Source organism: Mandrillus leucophaeus, unplaced genomic scaffold, assembly GCF_000951045.1.
Source record: "Mandrillus leucophaeus isolate KB7577 unplaced genomic scaffold, Mleu.le_1.0 Scaffold244, whole genome shotgun sequence".
Classification (NCBI taxonomy): Eukaryota; Metazoa; Chordata; class Mammalia; order Primates; family Cercopithecidae; genus Mandrillus; species Mandrillus leucophaeus.
Genome location: NW_012102521.1, coordinates 330,150 through 352,782, shown reverse-complemented (window position 1 = coordinate 352,782; position 22,633 = coordinate 330,150). Strand labels below are relative to the sequence as shown.

Genomic DNA, 22,633 nt, shown 5'->3' with positions numbered 1-22,633 from the left:
CTGAAACCGCCCAGCAGGTTTCTGCTTCTCAGACCCTGAACCCCCACCCCGCAGCCCACAGAAGTAGCCCCGTACCTGCCTCCTCATTTCCCACGCGGGGGGAGGGACGCCCTGCCCCCTCACGCTGCAAGAGCCCGCGCCTCGCTCTCCCCACTCACAGCCCAGCCCCGAACGCCCTGGCGCAGCTGGCCCTGCCGGCCCTGCCCACTTAGTCACCTGGAGGTGTCCGGGCCTGACCAGTGGCGCCTCCCAGGGACTGTGTTTCAGCAGAACATGGCAGCTGAGGGGAGGGCTCGGGCTCTAGGAAATACAGAGCAGGGGAGGAGGTGACCCTCTTCAGCGCTTGCCCCAAGTCTGGAGCCATTGGTGTGTCTGTATGGGGTTGGGCAGCAGGGTGGTGACCATTCATTCCAGTGCAGGGCGGTGACACGCCATCCCACCGCCTGCCCAGCCAGCCAGGAGCCAAGTGCTCAGGAACCAAGGTTGGCCCCAGACCGGAACACAACCACCAGATCTGAGGGCTCCCTGAACATTTCCACATGTGCTGTGTGTGGCTCAACTACCGCAGCCACCCTGGAAAGGGAATCAGAAAGGTTTTATTTTCATTTTGCAGTTGGGGAAACTGAGGCTCAGGGAGGGACAGTGACTTCTGAGGATTGCACAGCTCTTGGTGGTAGAGAAGGGATGGCAGGCCTTGCCATCGCTGGGTCTGTGGGTCTCAGTGCCTGTGTGTGGAGTCTGAGGGGCTGTGGCATGGGGGAGGGGATAGAAGTGGACATACCGGGCCTGAGATCAAGAGCAGGAGCTTGGGAGCTCCTCCTGCAGCACAACTGCATGGCTGAGAAGAACCCACCTCTCTTCTTTTTTTTTTTTTTTTTTTTTTGAGACGGAGTCTTGCTCTGTCGCCCAGACTGGAGTGCAGTGGTGCAATCTTGGCTCACTGCAACCTCCGTCTCCCCAGTTCAAGTGATTCTCCTGCCTCAGCCTCCCAAGTAGCTGGGACCACAGACAGAAACCACCACACCTGGCTAATGTTTTTATTTATTTTTTAGAGACAGGTTTTGCCACGTTGGCTATTCTCAAACTCCTAGGCTCAAGCTATCCACCCTTCTCGGCCTCCCAAAGTGCCGGAATAGGAGGCGTGAGCCACCAAGCCTGGCCACCTCTCCTTAATTCTAAGCCCTGGTCCAGCCCAGTCCTGGGCAGACTCCTCCCGACACACAGCCACCTGGGTGGGCTCTCCTCACCCAGCAAACGTGGCTCCTGTGTCCAACATCCAAAGGAACTGATGAGAGAGGACAGGGAGAAGGTGACAAGTACAAGCACCTGCAGTTCCCACCAGCAGCAGGAAATACTGAGGTGTGACCAGAAGGGGAACTTCCTAGCATACATGAGAACTCTGGTTACCTCCAGCTGGGGAAGGGTGGCCCTGGAGGGCCCTCAGCTGAGGAGTCTGATTTTAGGATAGAAAATGCTGGTAAAAAAGACCGTAGTCATGGTGGAGAGATGTTTCCCAGAGATAGACCTGGGATCCAGGTGATTCGAGATGGGCTGTAGGAACCAAGGCCTCCCCCAGAGTGAAATTACCAGGTGTGAGCAACGCCACCCCGCTGTGGGGAGGCGGGTCCCAGCTGTGCCTCATTCCTGCATCTCCCATGGCCTCGTGCCACAGCGAGAGACAAGGGGGCCCTGATTCACAGCCCGGCTCTGCCCTGTGCCAACGCAGAGCCCTGGGCGCAGGACGGGGCCACTCTGTGGCTTAGCTTCCTCAACCGTGAAGTGGGATAGACGGGGACCCGGTGCCCTCCTAGAGGCACAGTGGGGACGAAACACACCAACATGGGGCAGGACACGAACGCTCCAAGCCTGTCTGTCGCAGCTGTTCCCACTGCACACCAGAGAGCCAGAGGCATTGGAGCCAGGTCACTGGCCAGCGCAGCGCCCAGGGAGACCTAAGCAGTGGCTCTGCACCCCCTGCCACTTCTGGGTGATTCTAGAGGAGTCCCCTTACCCAGGGCCCCTCTGGCCTCTCCCCAAGAGGCACAAAGCAACCCCCAAGGGAGCTCCCAGACTCGAGCCTGTGACTCTTCCCAGCCTCCTGAGACACTGGCCCAGTCCCGGGGCTCCCTGTGGTAGGGCCCTATATCCCACGAGGATTTGGAGGCGACTGAAAATGGGGGTCTGGCTGCCCAGCCTTGTGAGGAGCTCTCCCCATCTGCCCAGCCCCTCCCCAGCCCCTGTGGCCCCCAAGCCATCTCTGCCGAACTCCATCAGTGGCCCAGTTGGAGAAAGGCCAGCTTGACAGGAGCTCTCTGTGGGACAAGCAGGATGAGTGGGTGTTTCTACACTACAGGACACTCACCCCAGGCGTCAGTGGGTGTGTCTACACTGGCAGGTTGGCACCTGCTCTGGGAGGTGCTGCCATGTGGGCTAACGTGAGCCACCTGCAGCTTTCACAACCTAGGGCTCCGAGGGCCTGGAGCAGTGCTGAGTGGGGTGGCATGAGCAACAGGCTCTGCCCAGTCACTTGGGAGCGAGTGAAGCGGGTGGACACTGCTGTGTGCAGGCGCCACCGGGGAGACCAGGTGGGCTCAGCCCGGGCATGCTGGAGGTCGTTCCACCCCTTCTCACCTGCACCAGGCATTTGTTCAGATGCCCCACCACCTCCCTCAAGGCCCTCCAAGGGTCCTGGTCATCCGGGGACAGCAGAGGCTCCTGGTTCTCAGGCCTGGTGCCACCCTCCCTCCACCAGCAGCCCCTCATGGGCCTCACCAGGGTGAGGAGCAAAGGCTTCCCCAGCCGTTTGCACAGCCTCACCTTGTTGTGCAAGGCCCAGGCACACCTGTGTCGGGGAGAGGACAGCAAGGATGCCGGCGGCAGTGCCAGCTGGGCTCAGGAACCATGCTGAGGAGCCCAGGGTATGCCCAGGTGCCAAGGGCCAGCTCTGGGGTCACACTTTTGCCCTCCTGGACCTCCAGTCCAGGGGCCAGCCAGAGGGACCGACAGGAACCGTCACCTGGGCAGGTAGAGAGGCCTGGAAAGAGGCAGCTCCCACGCTCCTCACACCCAGCAAAAAGGGGTCAGGGGCTGGGGGCAGCAGCGGGGAGTCCCTGGCCATTCCAGGCCAGTGCATGCACACATGGTGGGGGCCAGGGGTCCACACCCCTGATTTCAGCCCCAGCTGAAATCACGAGGTCACCCCTGACCTTAGAGCACCACCCCGACCGGGCAGCAGCAGGGCCCACCCCACCCGCCCACCTGCCCAGGCTGTGCAACCAGGCTGGCACAGGTCAGCCTGTGCAGGGTGGCCTGGCTCACGGTGGAGGCTGAGTCAGGAGCGTCAGGCAGTGCAGAGTCTGGAAGGGTCCCGAGGGGCTCACCACCAGAGTGTGAAGCCCCCTGGACATTCATGGCCTTCTGCAGCCCCATGGAGCCCTGGTGTGACCCTGGCCTGAGAGGGGGGCCGGGTGCAGTGATGCCGGGGTGACGGAAAACCAAACAGCAACTGGGACGGGACTGTGAGGACTAAAGAGTTAAGCGGGAGCAGCGTGCTCATCCAGGGGTTGGAGGGCTGCCTGGAGGAGGTGACTTCAAGCTCCAGAACGAAGGCGCAGGAGGTGAGGAGATGGGCAGAGGGTGTCTGGAGGAGGGACCAGTCTGGGCAAAGGCAGGGTGGCAGGAAGGAGGAGGGGCAGCTGGGAAAGGACCGCCTGGCCGAGTCATCTCCGGGCGCCCCGCCCCGCCCAGCTCACACAGCTACCCCGGGAAGGATGGGCCAAGTGCCCCCAATCACCCCCACAGAGCCTGAGCCTGACTCCCCACACACATCCACAGTCCCGGACCCAGACAGGCCCACGCGGGCCAGGCTGTATAGACCTGGTGAGGCGATACCAGAGACTTTATTGTCGTTATGCCCAACAAAGGCCTTCAGGCTTTGCATGAGAGCAGGCTGGGAAGCAGCCCCAGCAGTGGGGTCATGCCTGAGACCCCTCCAGCAGGCCACGGGAGGCAGCAATGGCTTACACTGCAGCAGGACGGCTTCAGGTTAGACACCAGGCAGCACTTCCTGAAAACATGAGGGCTCCTGAGAACATGTGGAGACCCAGGTAGTGTGTGAAGGCAGGGCAGAGAGACAAGCCCGGGCACCCAGTCTGTGCGGCACAGCCCAAGAGCCTGAGCAAACCCAGCTTGAGACTATGGGAGGGCCAAGCAACGGAGTGGGAATGGGGGTGTCAGCTGGGAACTGACCTGGGAGACAAGCAGTAACACCCGGTCTAGGGGGTCCCAGTGGGGCAGGGCGCAGGGGCAGGGGTGGGTAAGGGGATGCTGCGCCCTGGCTGAGCCGTCAGTGCTCAAGTCTGGTCAGTTCCTTCAGGAAGCCCTCCCTGACTGCTCCTTTCTCCTTCCCCTCACCTCTAAACTGTGTTCCACCCCGGACATCCCCAGGAGGGGCTCTGAAGACCCTAAACTAGCTGGGATCCATCTCAGCCTCCTCTGGTTCTGCCCCCCTTGGTTATGCCCCCCGATCCAGCCCTGGAATCCAGGAGCCCGGGGATCCAGCCCTGCACTAGAAGCTCATTTGGGGGTGTCAGCCCCGCCTAGGGACTTACTGGGCATGGGACCTGGGCACCGACTGCACCCTCCAGGTTCTGTAGAAAGGCCACCACTGCCAGGTTCCCGGCTGCCTCCGCCTATGGGGAAGCAGTGGGGAGGGGCTGCCTTGGGGCCACTGACCAGCAGCCTGGCCGAGGACCCCCATCCCCAGGACGCCCTCCCCCTCCCCCAGCCCACACACACAGGGTCCCAGCAGCTTCTTCACTCTCGTCACCCCCACCGCTCAGCGCCCCCGGGAAGGGGACCCAGTCTGTGTGGGTCCTGCATGGGGAGGGCTGGGGATTTCGGAGAGGGGCAGAGCAGGGAGCTGGTGAATTGTCCAGGTGTCCTTCCTGGAGGTGGCAGCCTTTGGAGAGGGTGCAGGGGGTGGGGGCACTCACGACGTGCAGGGCGCTGTGCCCATCATAGCCCGGCTGCCCCAGGTCAGCCCCTGCCTGCCACCACACCTGCAGGCCTTCAAGGTCAGCCCTGTATGCCAGCCTGGGGATGGGGACAGAGGAGGAGTTGTTGGGCACCTGTCCATCTGCCCACCTGCCTGTCCCCTAGGTGCCCTGGACTCTCTTACAAAGCCAGCCCCAAACAGCTGACCCAGCAGCGACCTGGTCCTGCGGCAGGAGTCGCTGGGGGCCATCGGGCAGCCTGGAGTCTGGTTTCACCCAGTAGGTGGGACTACGACTCCAGTCATGGGTGCACATGCACAAACATACATGAACACACATGCACGCACAGCAGCATACACACCAGCATACATGCACACACACAGGAGCACACAAGCACACACCCACACAGGCACACTCACACACGAGCATATATGCACACACAGGAGCACATGCGCCTTTGCGCACACATACGCACGCCCACCTGCTGAGCAGCCCATGCCGGTTTCGTGTTTCACAACACCGCTCTTCCCGGGGCGGGGTCCACAAAGGTGGAGGGAAAAGTTTGAGGCAGCCCAGTGGTTCAGAGAGGGGGACACAGGAGGCACCCCAGGATAATGGTTGGCCCTGGACCCTGGCAGACTGCATGGGGGGTGGTCCTGGCTGGGACAGGGGTCTGGGCCCACCTGCCCTGGAGCAGGCACCTGCCAGGACCTTGCCAGCTCCTCTTCACCCTGCCACCCTCCTGGGAAGAACTCACCCCCTTCCTGGGGAGGCCAGGCGCAGGCCAGGTAGGGACCCGGCAGGGAAGGCCCCACCCCTGGTGTGCAGGGGCTGGGGGTAGTGGCCTGGTGAGGGAGGGGCTGCCCCCTCTTGCGGAGGGCCCTTAGGGACTCTGCTCCTACCCAGGAAACAGCAGCAGCCCTGCAGTGGCACTGGGTAATCTCTGGGGCGATTCTGCTAGGTGGCCTCACTGGCCCCTCCCCACACACACACTGGCCCCAGGGAAGGCCTGGCTGAGGGGCTCGAGTCCAGCCAGCAGCTCGGGCGGGCCAGGCCCACTTCCAAGCAGAGTCCCGGACCAGGATTCTGGTTCCAGCTCCCATAGGACCTAACTACTGCCTCAGTTTCCCCATCTGTCAGTGGAGCCAACAAGGCCCGCGTGGAGTGCAAATCTGGACCAAGTCACCCCAGAAGTCCCTTCAAAAGCAAGACCAGGGGTTGTGGGCCAGTCCCAGAGGAGGAGCCAGAGCTGCTAGTCCTCCTCCTGCTGGGCAGGCGCCTGCACCCACTCCCCCCCAGCCAGTGAGCCAAGCCCCCGCCATCACCCACTCCCCGAGCCTGGGACTCTGGACTTACAGGGACACAGACCCCACCACTCACAGCACCCCCACTCCAGCAACCACCTGTACCTGGCCCAGGTCTCCTGCCTCCGATTCTCCCTTCTGGGTCCCTCAGAGCCATCCTGGCCTCAGGCGGCCCAGGCTGGGCACAGGAGGCAGCGCCAAGTCACCAGGCACAAGGCTTGGGGTGGGGGGCAGCGATTCTGGCTGCGGTGGACACAGTAGGATCCCTGCAGCCCTGGCCTAACTCCACCCACAACCAACACCCTCACTGAAGGCCTTCCTGCACCTCAGTCTCCCCAACAATAACACGATGTCAGAAGGCCTGAGCCTGCCTCGGTGGTCACTCGGGCAGCATGAGATCAGAAGGCACATTGGCCACTGGTGCCATGTGGCCAGCAGGTGGGGGCAGGGCCTAGGTCAGTTTATCGTAGGACGGGAACCATGCTGGGGAGAACAGGGCTCACGAGACCTGTCACCTGCCAGGGGCTTCAGCTCCCCTGTGCCCCACCTGCCCCAGCCTCCCCAAATGCAGCCCCAGCCACCCCCCAGCCTACATCCCAGCCCCTCTCACAGCCAACCACCAACTCCCATACCCCTCCTCAAGCCCACCACACTCATGCACGCATGCACAAACACACACATGCATGCACGCACACACACTCATGCATGCACACACATGCACGCACGCATGCACACATGTGCACACACGGACACCCTTGCTGGACTGTTCGCTCAGCTGATAACAACTCCTTCCCCTGCCCCATGACATGGTTCCAGGCAGACAACTCTTCCCGTCAGTCAGGCTGGTGCACACTGAGGTCAGCGGGCCTTGCCTCTGAAGCCCCCACACCCTGACTCACTTGTCCCTCCCAGCAGGTCTAGCTTTCCTTCCCCAAGCTGTGTCCCCCACATGCCTGGAACAGCAGGTGCTCTAGCTGCGCTCACCTGCACAGCTCCGTCCCTGCCTCCTCCAGCTCCTGGGTGGACAGGGAGGCCCCAGCTTCCCGCAGCAACCCAATCACACCTGAATGCCTGTGTGAGAATGAGTATGCTGACCTTCTGCCCTGGCCAGCCCAGCTCCGCTGCACCTCACTCAGGAGCCAGCAGGGCTCATGTCCTGCGCACAGGGACAGGGACCTACCTGCCCAGGACCCCACAGCCCTAGCCTCAGATGAGGGCCCATCCCCCCATCCTCTGCCTAGGCCCATGCGACATCATCTCGGGGTCCCACCACCTCCATTTGTCCAGAACACCTTCTTAGGGCAGCTCAGGTCTGCAAGGGGTAGGGGTCAACTCTGCGGCAGCCCCGCACCCAGCCCCCAGGGGAGGGCATTGGTTGGTGCTGGCGAAATAGCTCCTCCCAGGGCAGTCTCCCCCACCCATCCCAAGGGGACAGCCCATTCCAGAGGACAGCCTTACATGAGCTGACCGGCCCCACTGCACACCCAAACGCTGATCACACCCCGTGGTGACCTCCTCAGCCAGGCCCAGCAGACACTGAATCAATCCGGCTGACTGCCCTTGGGGTGCAGTGGGGGCGGGGCACCCGGACAGTGGAGTCTGTTGGGGCTCTAGCAAGGCCTTGGAGCAGAGGCACAAAGGCCCGAGGTCACACAGCCCATTGCATGGGGTGACCTAACGATTGTGCCGCAATCACTGGCCATGCCCCCACCCCTGCAAAGCACCACAAATCCCCCCCCCATCACCCCATTTAGGGAGCCTGGAAATAGGTATGAGGCGGTGGCCTCCTCGCACCCCGCTAGGGCACAGCAGGGCCAGGCAGGCAGCCTCGGGGAGCCTGGCGGTAGAGTGAGGCCGGGAGACCAGTTGGGGGGTCGCTGTGAGCCTGGTCCTGTGAGTCAGGAAGGGACGAGGGGGTGGGCCTGTGTGAGCTCATCTCTGTGCCACCCACCCACGCCCAAGGACTCCCAGTCTAGAATCTCCAGTCCAGATCACCCCAGCCCTGTTTGGGGGGACCCTCACAGCCCCTCCCCCTCCTGTCCACCACCCTGTTCTCTCCTGTTCTTTTGAGTACCCTGTCAATGCTCACAGAAGCCTGGAAAGAACCTTCTACCCCAGTCACTGACTTCATACAGGGCGCCACACCCCAGCCCAGGGCTCACCGCTGGGGAGGGAGAGCCACAGTTGAACACGGCAGGGTCATATGACCCCAGGCTCAGACACCCTGGCCTTCTCTCCATGGGACTCCTGAGCACTCCCTCCCCAAACAGAACCCAGGGTCCTGCAGGCCAAGTCCTCCCACCCGCAGGGAGGAATCCCCAGGAACCCTGGGATCTCTGAGCAGCCACGTGCGTCTGGGCAGTGGCACCAGCAGACGTGTCCTCGGCCTTCCCAGACCCGGGGCTGCTGGGCGTCCAGGGGCAATAAAGAGTAGGAAGGGGAGACGGGACACAGATCCCGCCAGTGCTGGCCCTGCCCCCTACGCAGGGGTAGAGGCACACACTCTGCCTCTGCTGCTGCTTGGGGCTTTGGGAAGAGACACCAGCCAGGGCTTGTGGGTGGGGCAGGGGACCCCCAAATGCATGGGCTGGGCCTGTCCTCCAGGACCCGAGTTGCCTGTTGCAGCCCCAGATCTGCAGCCGAGTAGCCTGCTTTTTATTGACCGCGTCTGGCTGCTGGGCCAGGACCTTCTGCCCCAACTCCACCCCAGCCCCCCATACCCACAGGTGTACAGAGATGACTCGGGAGCACCGGGTCCTCCCGGCTTTGTCCATAACGTTTTTGTTTTCTAGGATCTCTGGGCTGGGGTCTCACTGGGCACCAGGCTAGGGGGGCCGCCTTTAGGAAGCAGGTGCCCTCCTCCTTTCCCAGCCCAGCCCCGGGAGGCTGTTTGAGCACAGGAGCCCACAGCCTCTGCACCCACCTGCCCAAGGCAGCTCTGTGCACCCCAGGCCCCACTACCTGCCCCGCACGGCCAGCAGCAGCGGGCTGAAGCCGTCCGTGTCCCGGGTGTTCACGTCCACACCTCCCTGCAGCAGCATGGTGACTGCCTCTGCGTGGCCTCCCCGGGCGGCCGCGTGCAGTGGGGTTTGGCCGTTAAAGTCCACCAGGCCCAGGTCACTGCCCTGAGGTGACACAAGGACACGCAACCCCTGAGGGAGGGCCGGGCAGGGCCAGGTAGGCCATGGGGAGGGTGGGGTCCCTCTGAGGGTGGGGCCCAGCACAGCCCCTGCGCCCACCCTCAAAACTGCAGTGAGACCCCACAAGCTGGCAGGACAGTCCTGCTGCCCAGCCTGGCCGACAAGGGCTTAGTGTGGTCAGTGGGTGGATGAAAGGCCATCCTGCCTAGAGGGTTCAGAGCCCCCGGGCCAGGTGTGGCTGGGGCCAGGCCCCCAGGGTCGGGGAGGCTCACCAGCTCCACAAGCACCTGCAGCACCTCCAGGTTGCCGGCGTGGGCGGCAGCACAGGCCAGGCTGGGCATCAGGGCATTCCGCAGGGCATCTGCCTCCTGGGTGGGGAAGGCGGCACCCTGGGACCCATGCCTCCCTCTGGCATCTGGTGGAACTGGCAGTCCCTGGTGCTGTGTGACCCCTGCCAGACCCCACACAAGGGCCCACAGATCCCAGGGCATGGGTGAGAAGGAACCTGAGCTGCCAAGTCGGAAGGCCTGCGGTGGAGCCTCAATACCCCACCCCACCCAGGCCCCCTGCCCCTGGAGCCAAGGCCAGGCCACGAGACCACCATCCAGCTCTGTCCCCAACAGGTGTGTGGCCAGGGCCTGCTACCCACCCTCCAAGACACCCCCATCTGCTCCCACCACTGTCGGGACAGAATCATAAGTCACCCTCGTGAGGAGTGTGGGAAGGGGAGCCAGACCCCTCCCCTGGGAGGAAGGCCCTGTTCCCACGGCTGCACCTTCCCAGAAGAGCCACCTGCCCCCAGCACCTGGCATCCGGGAGCTCACCAAGACGCCAAAAGGCCGGGGTCCTGGCAGAGGCCTCACAGGTGCCACCATACCCAGTGGGCACAACATGGCCTGGTGACAAGGCTGCTGCCTCTGGCCTGTCTCCCTAGAGCATTCAAGCCCCATGCAGCTGCCCTAATAACAGGCCATGCACGCCAGTCCTTTCCATCTGTGCATCACCCGCCCCAGCAAGTAGCAGTTGTAGCACATGGCTCACAAGACAGGTCCATCCCTATAGGGGGGAAACTGAGGCACTGAGACCAGGGCAGGAGCCCAGGCAGTGGGGAACAAGGCCATCTGGCCTGCCAGGCCCCATGTCAGGCCTGGATGCTTGGTCCAACAGCCAAGGGGGCATGTTGCGGGGTCCAGGGAGGCCCCATTCCCCTGCAGACCCCAGGCCTCAAAAGCCCTCCTTCCTAGGTCTAGGCACCCCAGTTGTGCAGGGGACGTGCTCAAGGGCTGGTCCTCACCTCCAGGTTCAGGTGGGGGCCTGGAATCCCTGGTGCTCAGAGCCTGGGAGAGCCCAGAGCAAGCACCGCCCCCACTCACCCACCCGTCTTCCGGACAGGCAGCTCCCAAGGCAGCCCTGCACTAAGGCAGCGCTGCCAGTCAGAAGGCAGTGGCCTGCCGAGCCCTGTCCCCCAGCCTCCCTGCTGTGTGCCCACCACCTGGCCCTTCCTGCATCCTGCCCCAGGGACCCTGCAAACCCTCCTTGCTGCAGACCCCAAACCCTCCTCCTGGGCCCCAGAACCGGGGTGTGCCTAACTGTTTGGGCTGGAGTGATGGCTACAGCGGCTCGTGCCTGCCTGGTGCATCCCAGGGTGATCAAGAGGATGCACAGCCCCCAGCTGCCACTCAGGCTCGTGTGCCACGCCATTACCTGGCTGCCACTCAGACTGAGGAGCCAGGAGACCCCACGGCCCAGCATGTTGCCCTGCAGTGAGGGCTGGCACTCTTCCACCGAGGGTGGTGTCATCTCCCCACGAAGGTCCTTGGTCAGCAGCTGGGGGAGAGAACAGAGGCGAAGTGGCTCTGCAAGGGCTGGATGGACAGCCCAGAACAGCCTGGAGGTTCGGCTACCCAGACACAGGCAGAGGTTGCCCTCGGCCTGAGCCTCGGCCGTGTGTGCTTCATCCCTCGGGCCAGAGTGGGCCAGGTCCCCTCGCAAGGCTAGCCCCACTCCCTGGCCTTACCAGCTCGGGGTCTCCAGGGGCCCCAGAGGTCTCTGCCCAGCCCCAGGGGCTGGCAGCCCAAGGGTCTGGGGCCAGCTGGGTCTGAACCCTACCCTCCAGGAAAAGTGGGAAGCAGGAGAGGATTTCCTGGCGACAGTTAGGGGAACTTCAGGTCTCCATGCAGGCTGAGACGGCACAAGGACAAGCGGAGCCTGGGCTGGGGGTCCGGTGAGGGCTGTGGGGAGCCTGGGCCCAGAGCTGCCCCTCACCACTATGGGGAGCCACATCCCTCCCCTTCCCAAACAGGACACACCCTGGGCCGGCCCCCAGGCTCTTCCGGCACCGCCCCAGGCATGCCCTGGGAGCCAGCTGAGAGGCTTGTGCACACCGAGGGTCGCCCACAGCCCCAGAGCGCCCGCACCTCCTTCCTGTCATCCAGGCTCAGCCCTGGCTGGCCCAGCACATACGATAGCTTGGCCAGCGCGGCCTCCGACGTCATGTCGAAGCCTGAGATGACGCCGGCTCCCTCCATGGCCTGTGAGGAAGGGACATGTGGGCAGGAAGGGTGACTCACCACGGCCCCCAGCCCGTGAGGGGTGGGTCAGAGCCCACCTCTGCCAGGCCCTCAGGCTGTCCCCTTCCCCGCTAGACCCTGATCTCCTGGCACTACCATGCCAGCTGCATAGTCTGTGGTCACAGTCCCCTGGAGGCAGTGGGTACAGTTGACGATGACCAGGCCGCGTTTGGTCGCCATCTGCAGCTCCTGCAGCAGGTCGGGCTTGGTGGGTCCGTTCCCCGAACCGAAGGTCTCCATGACCATGCCCTTCAGGGGAGGCTGCAAGAAGGCCCGAACCTGTGGGGCGGTGGTGGGAGGGAGGGCTGGATGGTGAGGGTCTCTGCTCTCAGCACCACTGAGGCTTGCCCCGTGTCCTCCCAAGGAGAGGGACCCCAAGCCAGGGGCAGCTGGTGCCTGCCCTGCTCCCAGGACAGCGGGGCTCCTGGCAGGTGTGCATGGCTGCTGGCACCTGCAGGGGGCTGCTCCCCCCACATTCTCCCAAAGGGTCGCCCTGTGTGTAGGGACGAAGGCCTTGTGTGGCAGAACACCGTGGAAACACTTCGGAGAGGTGGGAGAGGAGCCATCAGAGGCCCCAGCGCAAACGCCCTTGTCCAGCACAGCAGGGGCGGCTCCGAGCCAGCTGGAATCTGGGGGGGACGCTGCCTCTAGGAAAGCATGGAGCACCCCGTTCTGGCTGTGAGCCGCGCCCCAACCCTGCCCACTCCCCAAGAGGCTGGAAAGCACCATCACCAAGGACGGGGACAGGGCCTGGGGCCGGTGTGGCCACACTGCAGACATCTCAAGTCCATGTGGGGTCTACACTGGCTGGTGAGGGCCCCAGGGAGCCTGGGCGCCATGGGAGCTGCAGAGGGCTGGGGCTCGGGGCTGCAGGGGCAGGATGGCCGGGGCGGTCCCTACCAGGGCGGCGGGGATCCCAGGGTAGAGGCGTAGCAGGCCCACATCCTGCTCCATGCTGCTGTGCACCACCAGCCCCGCCTTCCCGCCAACCTTCCGCACCAGCTCCCTGTTGACTGACGACAGGGAAGGGCCTGTGTGGCACCTTCAGATCTCCCGCCAGCCGAGACCCCAGCCCAGCGCCTGGCCCTCTGCACAGGCCGCTTCCTCCCTTGTTTTCAGAGCCCTGAGCCTTCGCACCTCAGTCCCCTTGCCCTGCCTCCTCTCCCACAGGCAAATCCTCCCAGGCTGTGGCACAATCCGGCCTGTGCCTGGCTCCGCAGCATGCACGGGGCTGCGGGAGGAGGCACTCAGCCAGCGAGAGACCGATGGGCAACACAGTCTCAAGGGTGACAGCCCAGGAAATCTCCGCTGGCCAGGCAAGGGGGCAGGAGGGTCCCGCAGAGATGGAGGCCCGGCTGTGCCTTGCAGGCTGCATGGGGGCGTCAGGCGGGCGCAGAGACGAGGAGGGCAGGTGTGCCCAGCTGGGGAGCCACCAGCAGTCGCTGCGCTGGGTCACAGGCGTGGGGCAGCATTGTCGAACCAGCCAGCCTCCTCTGCCCCTTGCTGGGCACCCACTGTGCACACTGCCCACCGGCTCAGTGGTTGAATGAGTGAACAAATGGACTTTCGGATCCCTCACCTCTGGGGAGAGAAGGCCTCCATCCAGTTCACCCCAAAATCCTAATGTGCACCCATCACCCCCTCCCCACACCCAGGGTGGGTGATGGTGGAGGTGCAGGCTCCAGGTGAAGTGGAGAGGGATGGATATTTGGGGTCAGTGCCCCTTGAACCCATCCATGCAGACGGGCTCCCCAGAGGGCATGCCTGTCCTCGAGCTGAAGGCCGCCTCTCTGGAAGCACTCGAGCCCCCAGGGTTCTTCCGACCTTCTCGCTCCACTGTGGGTGGGGGTGGGAGGCTGACGCCGCAAGCCCGGCCCCCAAACCCTCAGAGGCCAGCGCCGAGGATGGGATCCATTCCCTCGGCCCCTCTCCACACTCACGGCAGCCTCCAGCAGAGCAGGGCTGGATACTGGGGACTCCCACCGCACTGTGCGATGTCAGAGCCTGCCCAGGGCAGTAAACACCCTGGAGGCCGGAGAGCCCAGCCCAGAGAAACCGAGGCCCAGAGGCGGGGAAAGGCCTGGGCGCCTGGAGAGCCCGGCACAGTGCTGGGACAGGAACCTGGGCAGGAGGACCCCCACACATGGCTCTTCCTCCTGCCCTCAGGGAGATGTCACCCACGTGTCTCTGGCCACTTCCACCAGAGCAGCTTGCATGCGATAAAAAGGACTTCCCTGGCATGGTGGAGCTGAAGAGGGGAGATGTGGGGTGCTGGGGATGAGAAAGGGGGGAGCAGGGACCCAGCAGTGAGTCTTCCACCCCCACCAGTGCCCACAGCATCAGTCAGGCCCACACGATGGCAGCGTGAGATGCCCTTTAACTGACAGTGTGTGTCTCAGCTGGACAAGCAGATAAGGCACCAGCACAGGGAAGGAGGGGGCACCGCTGCCACCAGCAGAGAGTTATGGCTGCAGAGGGGGTTATTACACAGTAATAACCACGCCCACCCTGCACTGACCGTCGCCTCCTGAGGGTCTGTGGAGGCCACCCCTGGGACCCCAGTCCTTCCTGTCCAGGCCTGCTGGAGGCCAGGGGAATGATGAGCCCGCACCCAGCAGCAGAGAGGAGCGCCAGGTGAGGCCTGCTGGCTCAGCCCCTCACCCCCCAGGAGGGACTATGGCCCTGTTTTACAGATACCAGAGCTTAGCACAGGAGCCGAACGGTGTAGTCTACAGCCTCAAGGCTGGATGTGGCACAGCTGGGGTGGCTGGGACATGTCTGGGAGGGAGGTGGCTTCTCCCCGTGCACAGGGAAGGGCTCTGGGGCTCTGCGTTGGAATGACCCAACGAAAGGACCCACGGCTGGTGCGTGACAGGCCTGGCCTGACCCCACAGCCATGTCCCCTGCTCCACCCTCCTCTGCTCTAAGGGCCCCAGCAGAGTGGGCCAGGGCCAGGGTTCAGCACAGAAGGGTAAGGGTGCAGGATTTGCCTGGGGGTGACAGTGTGGTATCCTCAGACACACGGACAGGACAGGGCCAGCAGGGCCTCCTCCAGCCTCCCGTGCACCCCCCACTCCTTGGTGCCGAGCCGACTGTGGACAGGAGCACCAAGCCCGCCCATGACTCGCAGCCCAGCCCAGCCCCTCACTTCCCAAACAGTAGGTAAAAAGCCCAGGACAAGCCCTCCACAGGGTGCTGGTAGCTGGCATCCCGGCCCAGGCTGGCATTGCTACCCCCAGCTGGTTCAGAGAGGGTGAGGGTGCACATTGCCAACCCATGCCCCTCCCCAGGGGCCCCAGCCGCCACGCCCTGGGCAAGGCCTGAGGTTTCTCAACACCGGCTGCCAGAACCGGCCCGGCAGCCTGGCATCAGGTTCCCACACCCACATGCATGTGGGAAACACTCAGGGGTGGGGGGCTGGGACCGGGACAGCCTCTCGTCCAGACCAGCCTTAGAGCTACGCCCAGGAGCTGCTCTGCGGCCCTGGGCCTGAGGCCGGTGTGTCTTGAGCCTCGTGGCCTGCCCAGGCTTAGCACCCTGTGCTGGCAGAGTCCCTGGAATCCGGAGCACGGTCCTCTGCGCCCTGCCGGGGCAGAAGCTCCACTCCTGAGCCCCAGATAAGGTGTGAATCAGGCCCCACGGGGGAGCCGGGCCTGCAGGGTACCGCCCACACCTCTTGCTGCTCCTTCTCCCTGGGCTGGAGGGGCCGAGTGCCAGCATCCAGCATGGGCAAGCAAGCCAGTACCCCACCAGCACCAGCTCACAAGCTACCTCCTCCAAGAAGCCTTTCGGGCTGCTCTGGCCCTTGGTGAGCAAGTGGACCCTGCCCAGGCCCGAGACCCGGTGTGCTGCACACATGTCAGACACACTGATGTGTTCTGGGCATCACCCTCCCTAGAAGGTGCTCGAGGGAGCAGCAGTCCCCCTGCTGGAACAGGGACACAGGCAAGGACCCTGGGGAGCTCCAAGGCCCGGCATGAGGGGGCCCTGGGAAGGGTCTGGCGGGGCAGGGGCCTTCCTGGAGCACCCACCGGAAGCCGGAGACAGGAGGGGCTCTGCGCACGTCTGGCTGCGGGGCGTCTGCAGAAACGGGTGGAGGCAGGTGATTCCGAAAGCCCCGGCATCTTTGGAGCTCAGGGTGTGAGCCCAGGACAGGAGACAGCGCAGGCTTGAGTCGGTGCCTCCCTGTGGGAGCCTGGCGCTCTCTGCCTCCGTTTCTCACCTGTAGAATCAGGCAGTTTCCTCTGTTCTGTCCTGCTGAGGGGCCCTGGGGCAACAAGCAAGGCCGCCACCGAGCCCGGACTCCCACACGCACGCCTTGTCTTGAGCTCCAAAGATGCCGGGGCTTTCGGAATCACCTGCCTCCACCCGTTTCTGCAGACGCCCCGCGGCCAGACGTGCCCAGAGCCCCTCCTGTCTCCGGCTTCCGGTGGGTGCTCCAGGAAGGCCCCTGCCCCGCCAGACCCTTCCCAGGGCCCCCTCATGCCAGGCCCTGGAGCTCCCCAGGGTCCTTGCCTGTGTCCAGGAAATCTTCCGGGAGGGAAGTGGTGCCCCAGCAACCCACAGTCCAACCCTTTCTCCAGGAGGGTCTGCTCCTCCTTAAAATGGGGAGCAGGGAGTGGGGAGCGGGGAGCGGGGAGCGGGAGCGGGGAGTAGGGAGGGGGGAGCGGGGAGCGGGGAGCCTCTGCTGCACCGGGAGATTCCCTAGGAAGTGCCTCCTCAGGCGTCCAGTGACCTTGTGGGCTTGAGCCATCAGCCCGCCATGACCCAGGCCTGGATAGAAGCCCAGCGTGGGAGAGGGGGCACCTCCAGCCCACCCCCCCAAAGACGGGAACAGCTGCTTCAGTTCTAGGCAGGCAGCCCCACCCAGCCCCAGGCGAGGCGTCAAATGCACCCAAAGGAAGGCCAGTGCTGCCAAGCCCTGGAGCCTCCCCCAGGCTGGACCGCACCTCAGTCAGTCAGGATGAGACACAGGGCAGGTTTGGGGCTGCCACGAGACAGCAGGGGGCCAGGGTAGGCAGGATGCGTCCCGCAGGAGGGAGGGGACGCTCCTGCCGCCTCAGGGAGGGGTGCTGGGGTGGGGTCAGAAGGACTGGCCATGCCAGTCATGGACCTGGAGCGGGCAGGGGCCGGGTAGAGTCCAGGAGGCAGGGGCTCCCTCAGGAGCCGCACATCCCAGACGGAGACACTGTAGGCCAGGGAGTGACTTCCGGGCAGGCCATCGGAGTGGCCCTGCGTCTCAGGTGAGGTCTGGCAGGGCAACGGTCTCTGAGAACAAGCCCCAAGGCTGCTCCTACAGCCAGGGCCAGGGGGCGGGCTGGGCCCCCCGGGAGGAAGCCTCAGGACACAGGACCGGCTGGAGTCAGCCCCGCAAGGATGGCTGGGCTGCCCGCCGGAACCGGAGGACAGAAAGAGTCCCTGAAACTCCCAGGGACAAGGCTATGGCACACAGAGGTGCGGCAGAGCCAGGTGGTCATTGAGGACCTTCTAGGCCTGGGGCCAGGGGTTGGGCAGGTCACACGAGGGCCAGATGCCCCAAACCTCTCTTCCAGGTCTCCCGCCTCTGAGCCTACAGGGAGCTGTGGAGGCCCCCACCTCTGTGGCCACGCAGCAGGCCTGTCCACGCAGCCCTGGCTTCTCCACAGCCCAGGCCAGAAATAAGCCAGGGCAACTCAGAACCAGGCACGGTGCTCTCAAATTCTGCCGAGTCCCAGCCACGAGCTCCCTGCAGCCACCCCTTGGCCAGCACCAGCACTGGGCAGGCACCTGGCCCTGCTCTTGTGGGGCTTACCTGTGACGTCAGCACCCACAGTGGCCAGAGGCGGCAGGTTCGGGGAGCAGAAGGCCGCGAACCTCCGAGCGTCCACCTTGGTCGTCCGGTTGCCCCGAAACAGCTGATTCTGGAAGAAGAGGCAGACCTGCGGGAAGGAAGCGACAGAGCTCAGAGCAGCGGCCACCCTGTCCCTGACCCCTCTGCCCTCCAGCTTCCTCCCTGCCATCAATGGGGTGCCCAGGCCCAGGGGGAGGCGGGACTGTAACCCCACCCACCACAGGCAGAGACCTTCCTGGGAGCAGGTATCGCTCCGCTCAGGCCCTTTCCTGCCCTGCCACCTACCCCCAGGCTAACCGGAGCCTGCAGAGGCCTGGGGACCCCAGCGCCTGGGGTGTGCAGGTGGCTGGGTGGCAGGAGGGCACCGTACTTCCTTCCCTTCCCACCTGCCCACTGCCCCCATCCCTGTTTCTTAGAGCGCCCTGGGAACTCATCCAAAGGTGCAGCGAGCACAGCTGATGCTGGAGACCCCCTGCCCACGGTGAATGGGAGTCCCTGAGGCCCTCAGGAGCCGGTGTCGGAGCTCTAGTCAAGCTGCGTAAGAGCCTAAGGGAAAGCCCCTGCCCCGAGGCTGGAGGATCTTTGCACACATCTTCCTGGGATACCACATGACAGGGAAAGACATGGAGGAGGGCAAGGGACACCCTTCAAAGCCATGCTGGCTGCAACCTATTTTTATAGAAACTTGTATACATATCTCTAATGTGAATATCCATCGTAGGAGGTCTTATAGAAGCTTACATATATATCTCTAACGTAAAACGTACATACAGATCTCTAATGTAAATATCCACAACGTAAGATCTAGAAGACAGTGCACCCAGCCATTGGCAGTGGCGTCTGGGGAGGGGCCTAGGGGACTTTGTTTCCCGGCTGCTCTCGGGCTCCCGCCCCCGCCCCACCTGCCCCGCCTCCATGCGTGCCAGGCAGGTACCTCTGGGATCACATACTGGCCGGCCATGAGCAGCGCCCCCAGCAGGTTCTCACGGCCGTCGCTCCACAGGGCATGGATGGACACCTGGGGGAGAGGCCACGGAGGAGCTGAAGCCTGGGAAGCCCAGAAGCCTGGGATGCCCAGCTCATCACTCCAGGGAAACCTCCAGGCCCAGCCCAGGAGCCCCAGGTGGGGTGTGGGAGAGAGGACCGGCAGGCTTGGACTGCAGCAGGCAGCCTGGAGATGGGTGTCTTGGGGGAACGGGGTGCTCAGAGGGGCTGGGCAGTAAGCCCATCTCCAAGGCCGCCAACAACAGCTGCCCCTGTGGACGATGCCAGCCTGTACCCAGGACCTCAACCCACCCACCAGCTCCCTTTACAGGTCCAAGAGCCGAGTGCTGGCAGCAGAGGCCAGCCAGTCCCCATACTGGAGAACACATCCCAGGCCTCCCACCCCAGCTGCCCTGCCCAGCTCCCTCGCTACCGCAGCAGAACTGTGGGCTGGAAGGAGCGTGGTGGGGGTGAGGGGTGGGTGGGCTGTGACAGAAAGGAACTGCCTCGCGATGCCAGGCACAGTACAGCTCCTCCCGCAGCTGCCTGTGTCTAGCATGGGCGACCGTGCCCTATGGTTGACTGAGTAGCGTGTCCCAGGAGGGCGCAGATGGCCGTGCAGAGGCCAGGGTCTTCAGGAGGAGGCGGCCAGGCAGTGGTCAGTGCAGGGCCTCTGGAGGGAGAGAGCCCTGGCAGGGGGTGGCAGTCCTAGGTCCTGGGTCCTGGGTCCTCCCTGGCTCAGCCCTCATGTGGTGCGTGGCTGTGGGTGACTCCTTGGCCTATAAGCCTGTTTCCCCATGGGTATAACAGGGATAAGGATGCCCCGACAAAGGCCAACATCAGGGAGAGGAGAACACGCATGTGAACATTCCTGGGGCCCGCAGCGCTCGTAACTGTGCCCTTGATTCCCCTGGAGAGGCCCATGGGACGCTCTGCTGCCCCAGGGCTCGGGAGTATCTGGGAAGAGGAAAACCAGCCGGAGTCCTGTCCCTCCTTCTCGAGCTCTGGGACAGGAGGTGCTGCTCCCCCCTAACGGGTGTGCAGTGGGCCCCAGGGAGACCCTGGAGGGACAAGGGAGATGGCTCCAGGTAAGCAGAGCGGGATGGCTGAGCCGCCTCCCTGGACTGCTCCCCGCAGACCTCCTAAGAGAGCCTCCATGGAGTTTCCTGGAGCTGCCACCAAGCTCAAAGGGACATAGGTACCGGGTTCCCACACAAGACCTTAGCCTCAGCCATGGGAAAGGATCCCAAGGGGCTCAGGTGCCCACTGCCACCCGCAGGCAACAGGGACCCCTAGTCAGCCTCTAGCCGACCTCCCCTGCCACCTCCCCTCAAATCCAGTTTTCCAGAACAATCCACTGGCCTTGGCTTATGGGATTTGTGCTGAGTTAGGTTCAGAGAAGCAGGAAAATCGTGTGCCAGGGCCCCCAGGATGGCATTGCCTGGAACCACAGTGGGTGGAGCAAAGACAGGGACAAAGGCAGGGACGCGGTGGGGGCCTCCCGGCACTGCTCTGTGTGTAGCCATCCTGCTGCGCCAGACGGAGAGGTGGGCAGCGGCCGCGAGCAAGCATCGGGAGGAGAGGAAGGGATGCCTGGCACCCCCAGGGCCGAGGTGGGCATGGCTCTGGGGGCTCCAGGGCCTCACAGCTCCCGGGGCCACCAGCAGGAGATGACCCCCTCCATGGGGCAAGTGGGCTGGCACCCTGGCAGGACCTGAGCACTCGTGAGGCCCAGCACGGGCCCTGCAGCAGCCAGCTCAGGAGCTGCCGGGCTGAGCAGGAAGCCCACGATCCTGCAGCGGCCGCCGGCAGCACAGACTTGACTTGTGGCCTCAGGAAGCCCCGATTCCTAGGAGCCCTGGGCCCCTGAGGTTACCTGGGCCCCAGTGAGGATGACGGTCTTCTGCAGGTTCTCCAGCATGAAGGACAGCATCGAGGCAGCAAAGGCCATGGTGTCAGTGCCGTGGATGACCACAAAGCCGTGGTACTGCTTGTAGTGCCTCTGCAGGAGGGGCGCACACTCAGGCAGGCCAGCCCCTCGGGGAGCAGGCGTGGGGGAGGGTGCAGCAGGGGGAAAGGGTCCAGATGCAGAGGGGAGAACTCGGGGGAGGCGCCCATGGGGCCCTGGCCTGGAAGTCCCTCTCTGGAAGGTGAGCACCTGGCGTGGAGTCCTGGGACCCCCATGCTCTCCCTGCCCCGAGGCTTCCATGCCACTCAGGTGCACCCACCGCGCGCTGAGGCTCCCCTCAGAGCACTCGAGAATGAGTCCCTCCGAGGGGCCTCTGCACATTCCTGGAGGGTGGGAGAGTGCCTCACATGGCAGCAGGGGGCTGTGGTGGTGCATGAGCCTCAAAGCCCAGACGGCGGATCAGGCAAGAACACAATGGTGGGCACAAGGACGCCTGCAGGGTCAAGACACAGCCATGGCCGGGAGCCAGCAGGTGACCATGGAGGTTGCCTGGATCTGGACCTGGGCCCGGGGGGCAGGACACTGAAGGGCAGCAGTGAAGCTGGCCAGGCAGGGACGTCTCCTGGCCACCACCCCCTGGAGGGTGGCAGGTCCAGGCTGTGGCTGCCAGGGCACCGTTCCAAGAGCCCAGGGTCCCACACTAAGCCTGGGCCTGCCTGGTGGGCTATTGAAACACCAAGCCCTGTAGGCCCGGGGAACTGCAGAGGAGCGGAGGCCAAGGAGGGGAAGGGCGCCCTCTGCTGGCCACTCGCGGCAAGACGGCAGGCTGGGCCCCTGAGCTGAGAAGGCCTTTGTGAGGCTGTCCAGGGCTGGTCCCTGCAGTAAGGACCACAGGGCACCTTCGTGGGCCTCAAACAGCAGTCAGGCCTTGTCCGGTGAGGGCTGCCGGCCACAGATGGAGGAGCCTGTCCTGGGTGGTGCTGCCCCCCACCCCGCTGCTGGGAAAGGGAAGCCTAGGTGTTCCCACTCAGGGGAGCAGGGGGTTTGTAAACGAAGCAGGTGAGAATTGGGACTGGAGAGGGCAGGAGGCCCCCGCCAGGGGAGGCAGCTCAGGTAACATGGGAGCGTGCTGTGGTGGGGGAGAATGGAGAAGAAAAGCTGATGAGGTGGGGGGTGGTTCTGCCTGCAGGGTGAGCACACAGGTCGCTGTAAACCACAAGAATCTGCAAGAAGTGCTGTGGTCCTAAATCCACTAAGACCCCAACTGGGGAGGGGACGGACAGAGGGCAGTGAGCCGGTCACCAGCCAGGCACAAGGAGCGTGTCGGCCCTCGAGGTAGCATCACACACCATGCCCCAGATACTAATTGAGACAGGCTAAGATAGCTGTTCCCACTGTGTCCTCGCCTGGGAAGTCGACTTGGCCCTCTACGTCCACCCCTAGTTTGCATGAGGGAGGGGGCCTCAGAGTCTTGCCCCCAGCTCTGACATGTGGACCCTGCCCTTTCCTGAAGCTGCCATACCCAGATGCTCCCAGGCCCCAGGCTGGGCAGGCGGACTCCACCCCAGACCCTGCAGCTCCTCACCTGTCCCAGAGTGTTTGTGTGGGCCACTGCCCATCCACCAGCCCCGCCCATACCCAGAGCCCTGCCCACACGCATAGCCCCACCCACACAAAAGCCCCACTCTCACTCTACAGCCCCACCCACAACACAGCTCCACCCATGAAACACAGCCCTGCCCACACAACACAGCCCCGCCCACACCCACAGCCCCCAACACTCCACAGCCCCACCCACTCTCCACAGCCCTGCCCACACTCCACAGTCCCGCCCACACTCCACAGTCCCGCCCACACTCCACAGCCCTGTCCACACTCCACAGTCCCGCCCACACTCCACAG

General features: G+C 64.0%; 1 protein-coding gene across 1 annotated transcript in view; it reads right to left on the bottom strand.

The window, feature by feature from the left end:
* Positions 1 to 3,880: 3,880 nt before the first annotated feature.
* Positions 3,881 to 22,633, bottom strand: part of ASPG (asparaginase) — a 36,564-nt gene continuing 17,811 nt past the window's right edge. Inside the window, exons 4-16 of the mRNA XM_011982883.1 lie at positions 20,699 to 20,824; positions 18,773 to 18,856; positions 17,800 to 17,926; positions 12,909 to 13,021; positions 12,105 to 12,287; positions 11,856 to 11,969; positions 11,143 to 11,265; positions 9,711 to 9,806; positions 9,260 to 9,423; positions 7,283 to 7,369; positions 4,995 to 5,094; positions 4,611 to 4,691; positions 3,881 to 4,066 (exon numbers count right to left, since the gene is read on the bottom strand). Coding sequence (XP_011838273.1) covers positions 4,046 to 4,066; positions 4,611 to 4,691; positions 4,995 to 5,094; positions 7,283 to 7,369; positions 9,260 to 9,423; positions 9,711 to 9,806; positions 11,143 to 11,265; positions 11,856 to 11,969; positions 12,105 to 12,287; positions 12,909 to 13,021; positions 17,800 to 17,926; positions 18,773 to 18,856; positions 20,699 to 20,824 — 1,419 coding nt within the window. The 3' untranslated portion in view covers positions 3,881 to 4,045. The remainder of the gene's footprint in view (positions 4,067 to 4,610; positions 4,692 to 4,994; positions 5,095 to 7,282; positions 7,370 to 9,259; positions 9,424 to 9,710; positions 9,807 to 11,142; positions 11,266 to 11,855; positions 11,970 to 12,104; positions 12,288 to 12,908; positions 13,022 to 17,799; positions 17,927 to 18,772; positions 18,857 to 20,698; positions 20,825 to 22,633) is intronic.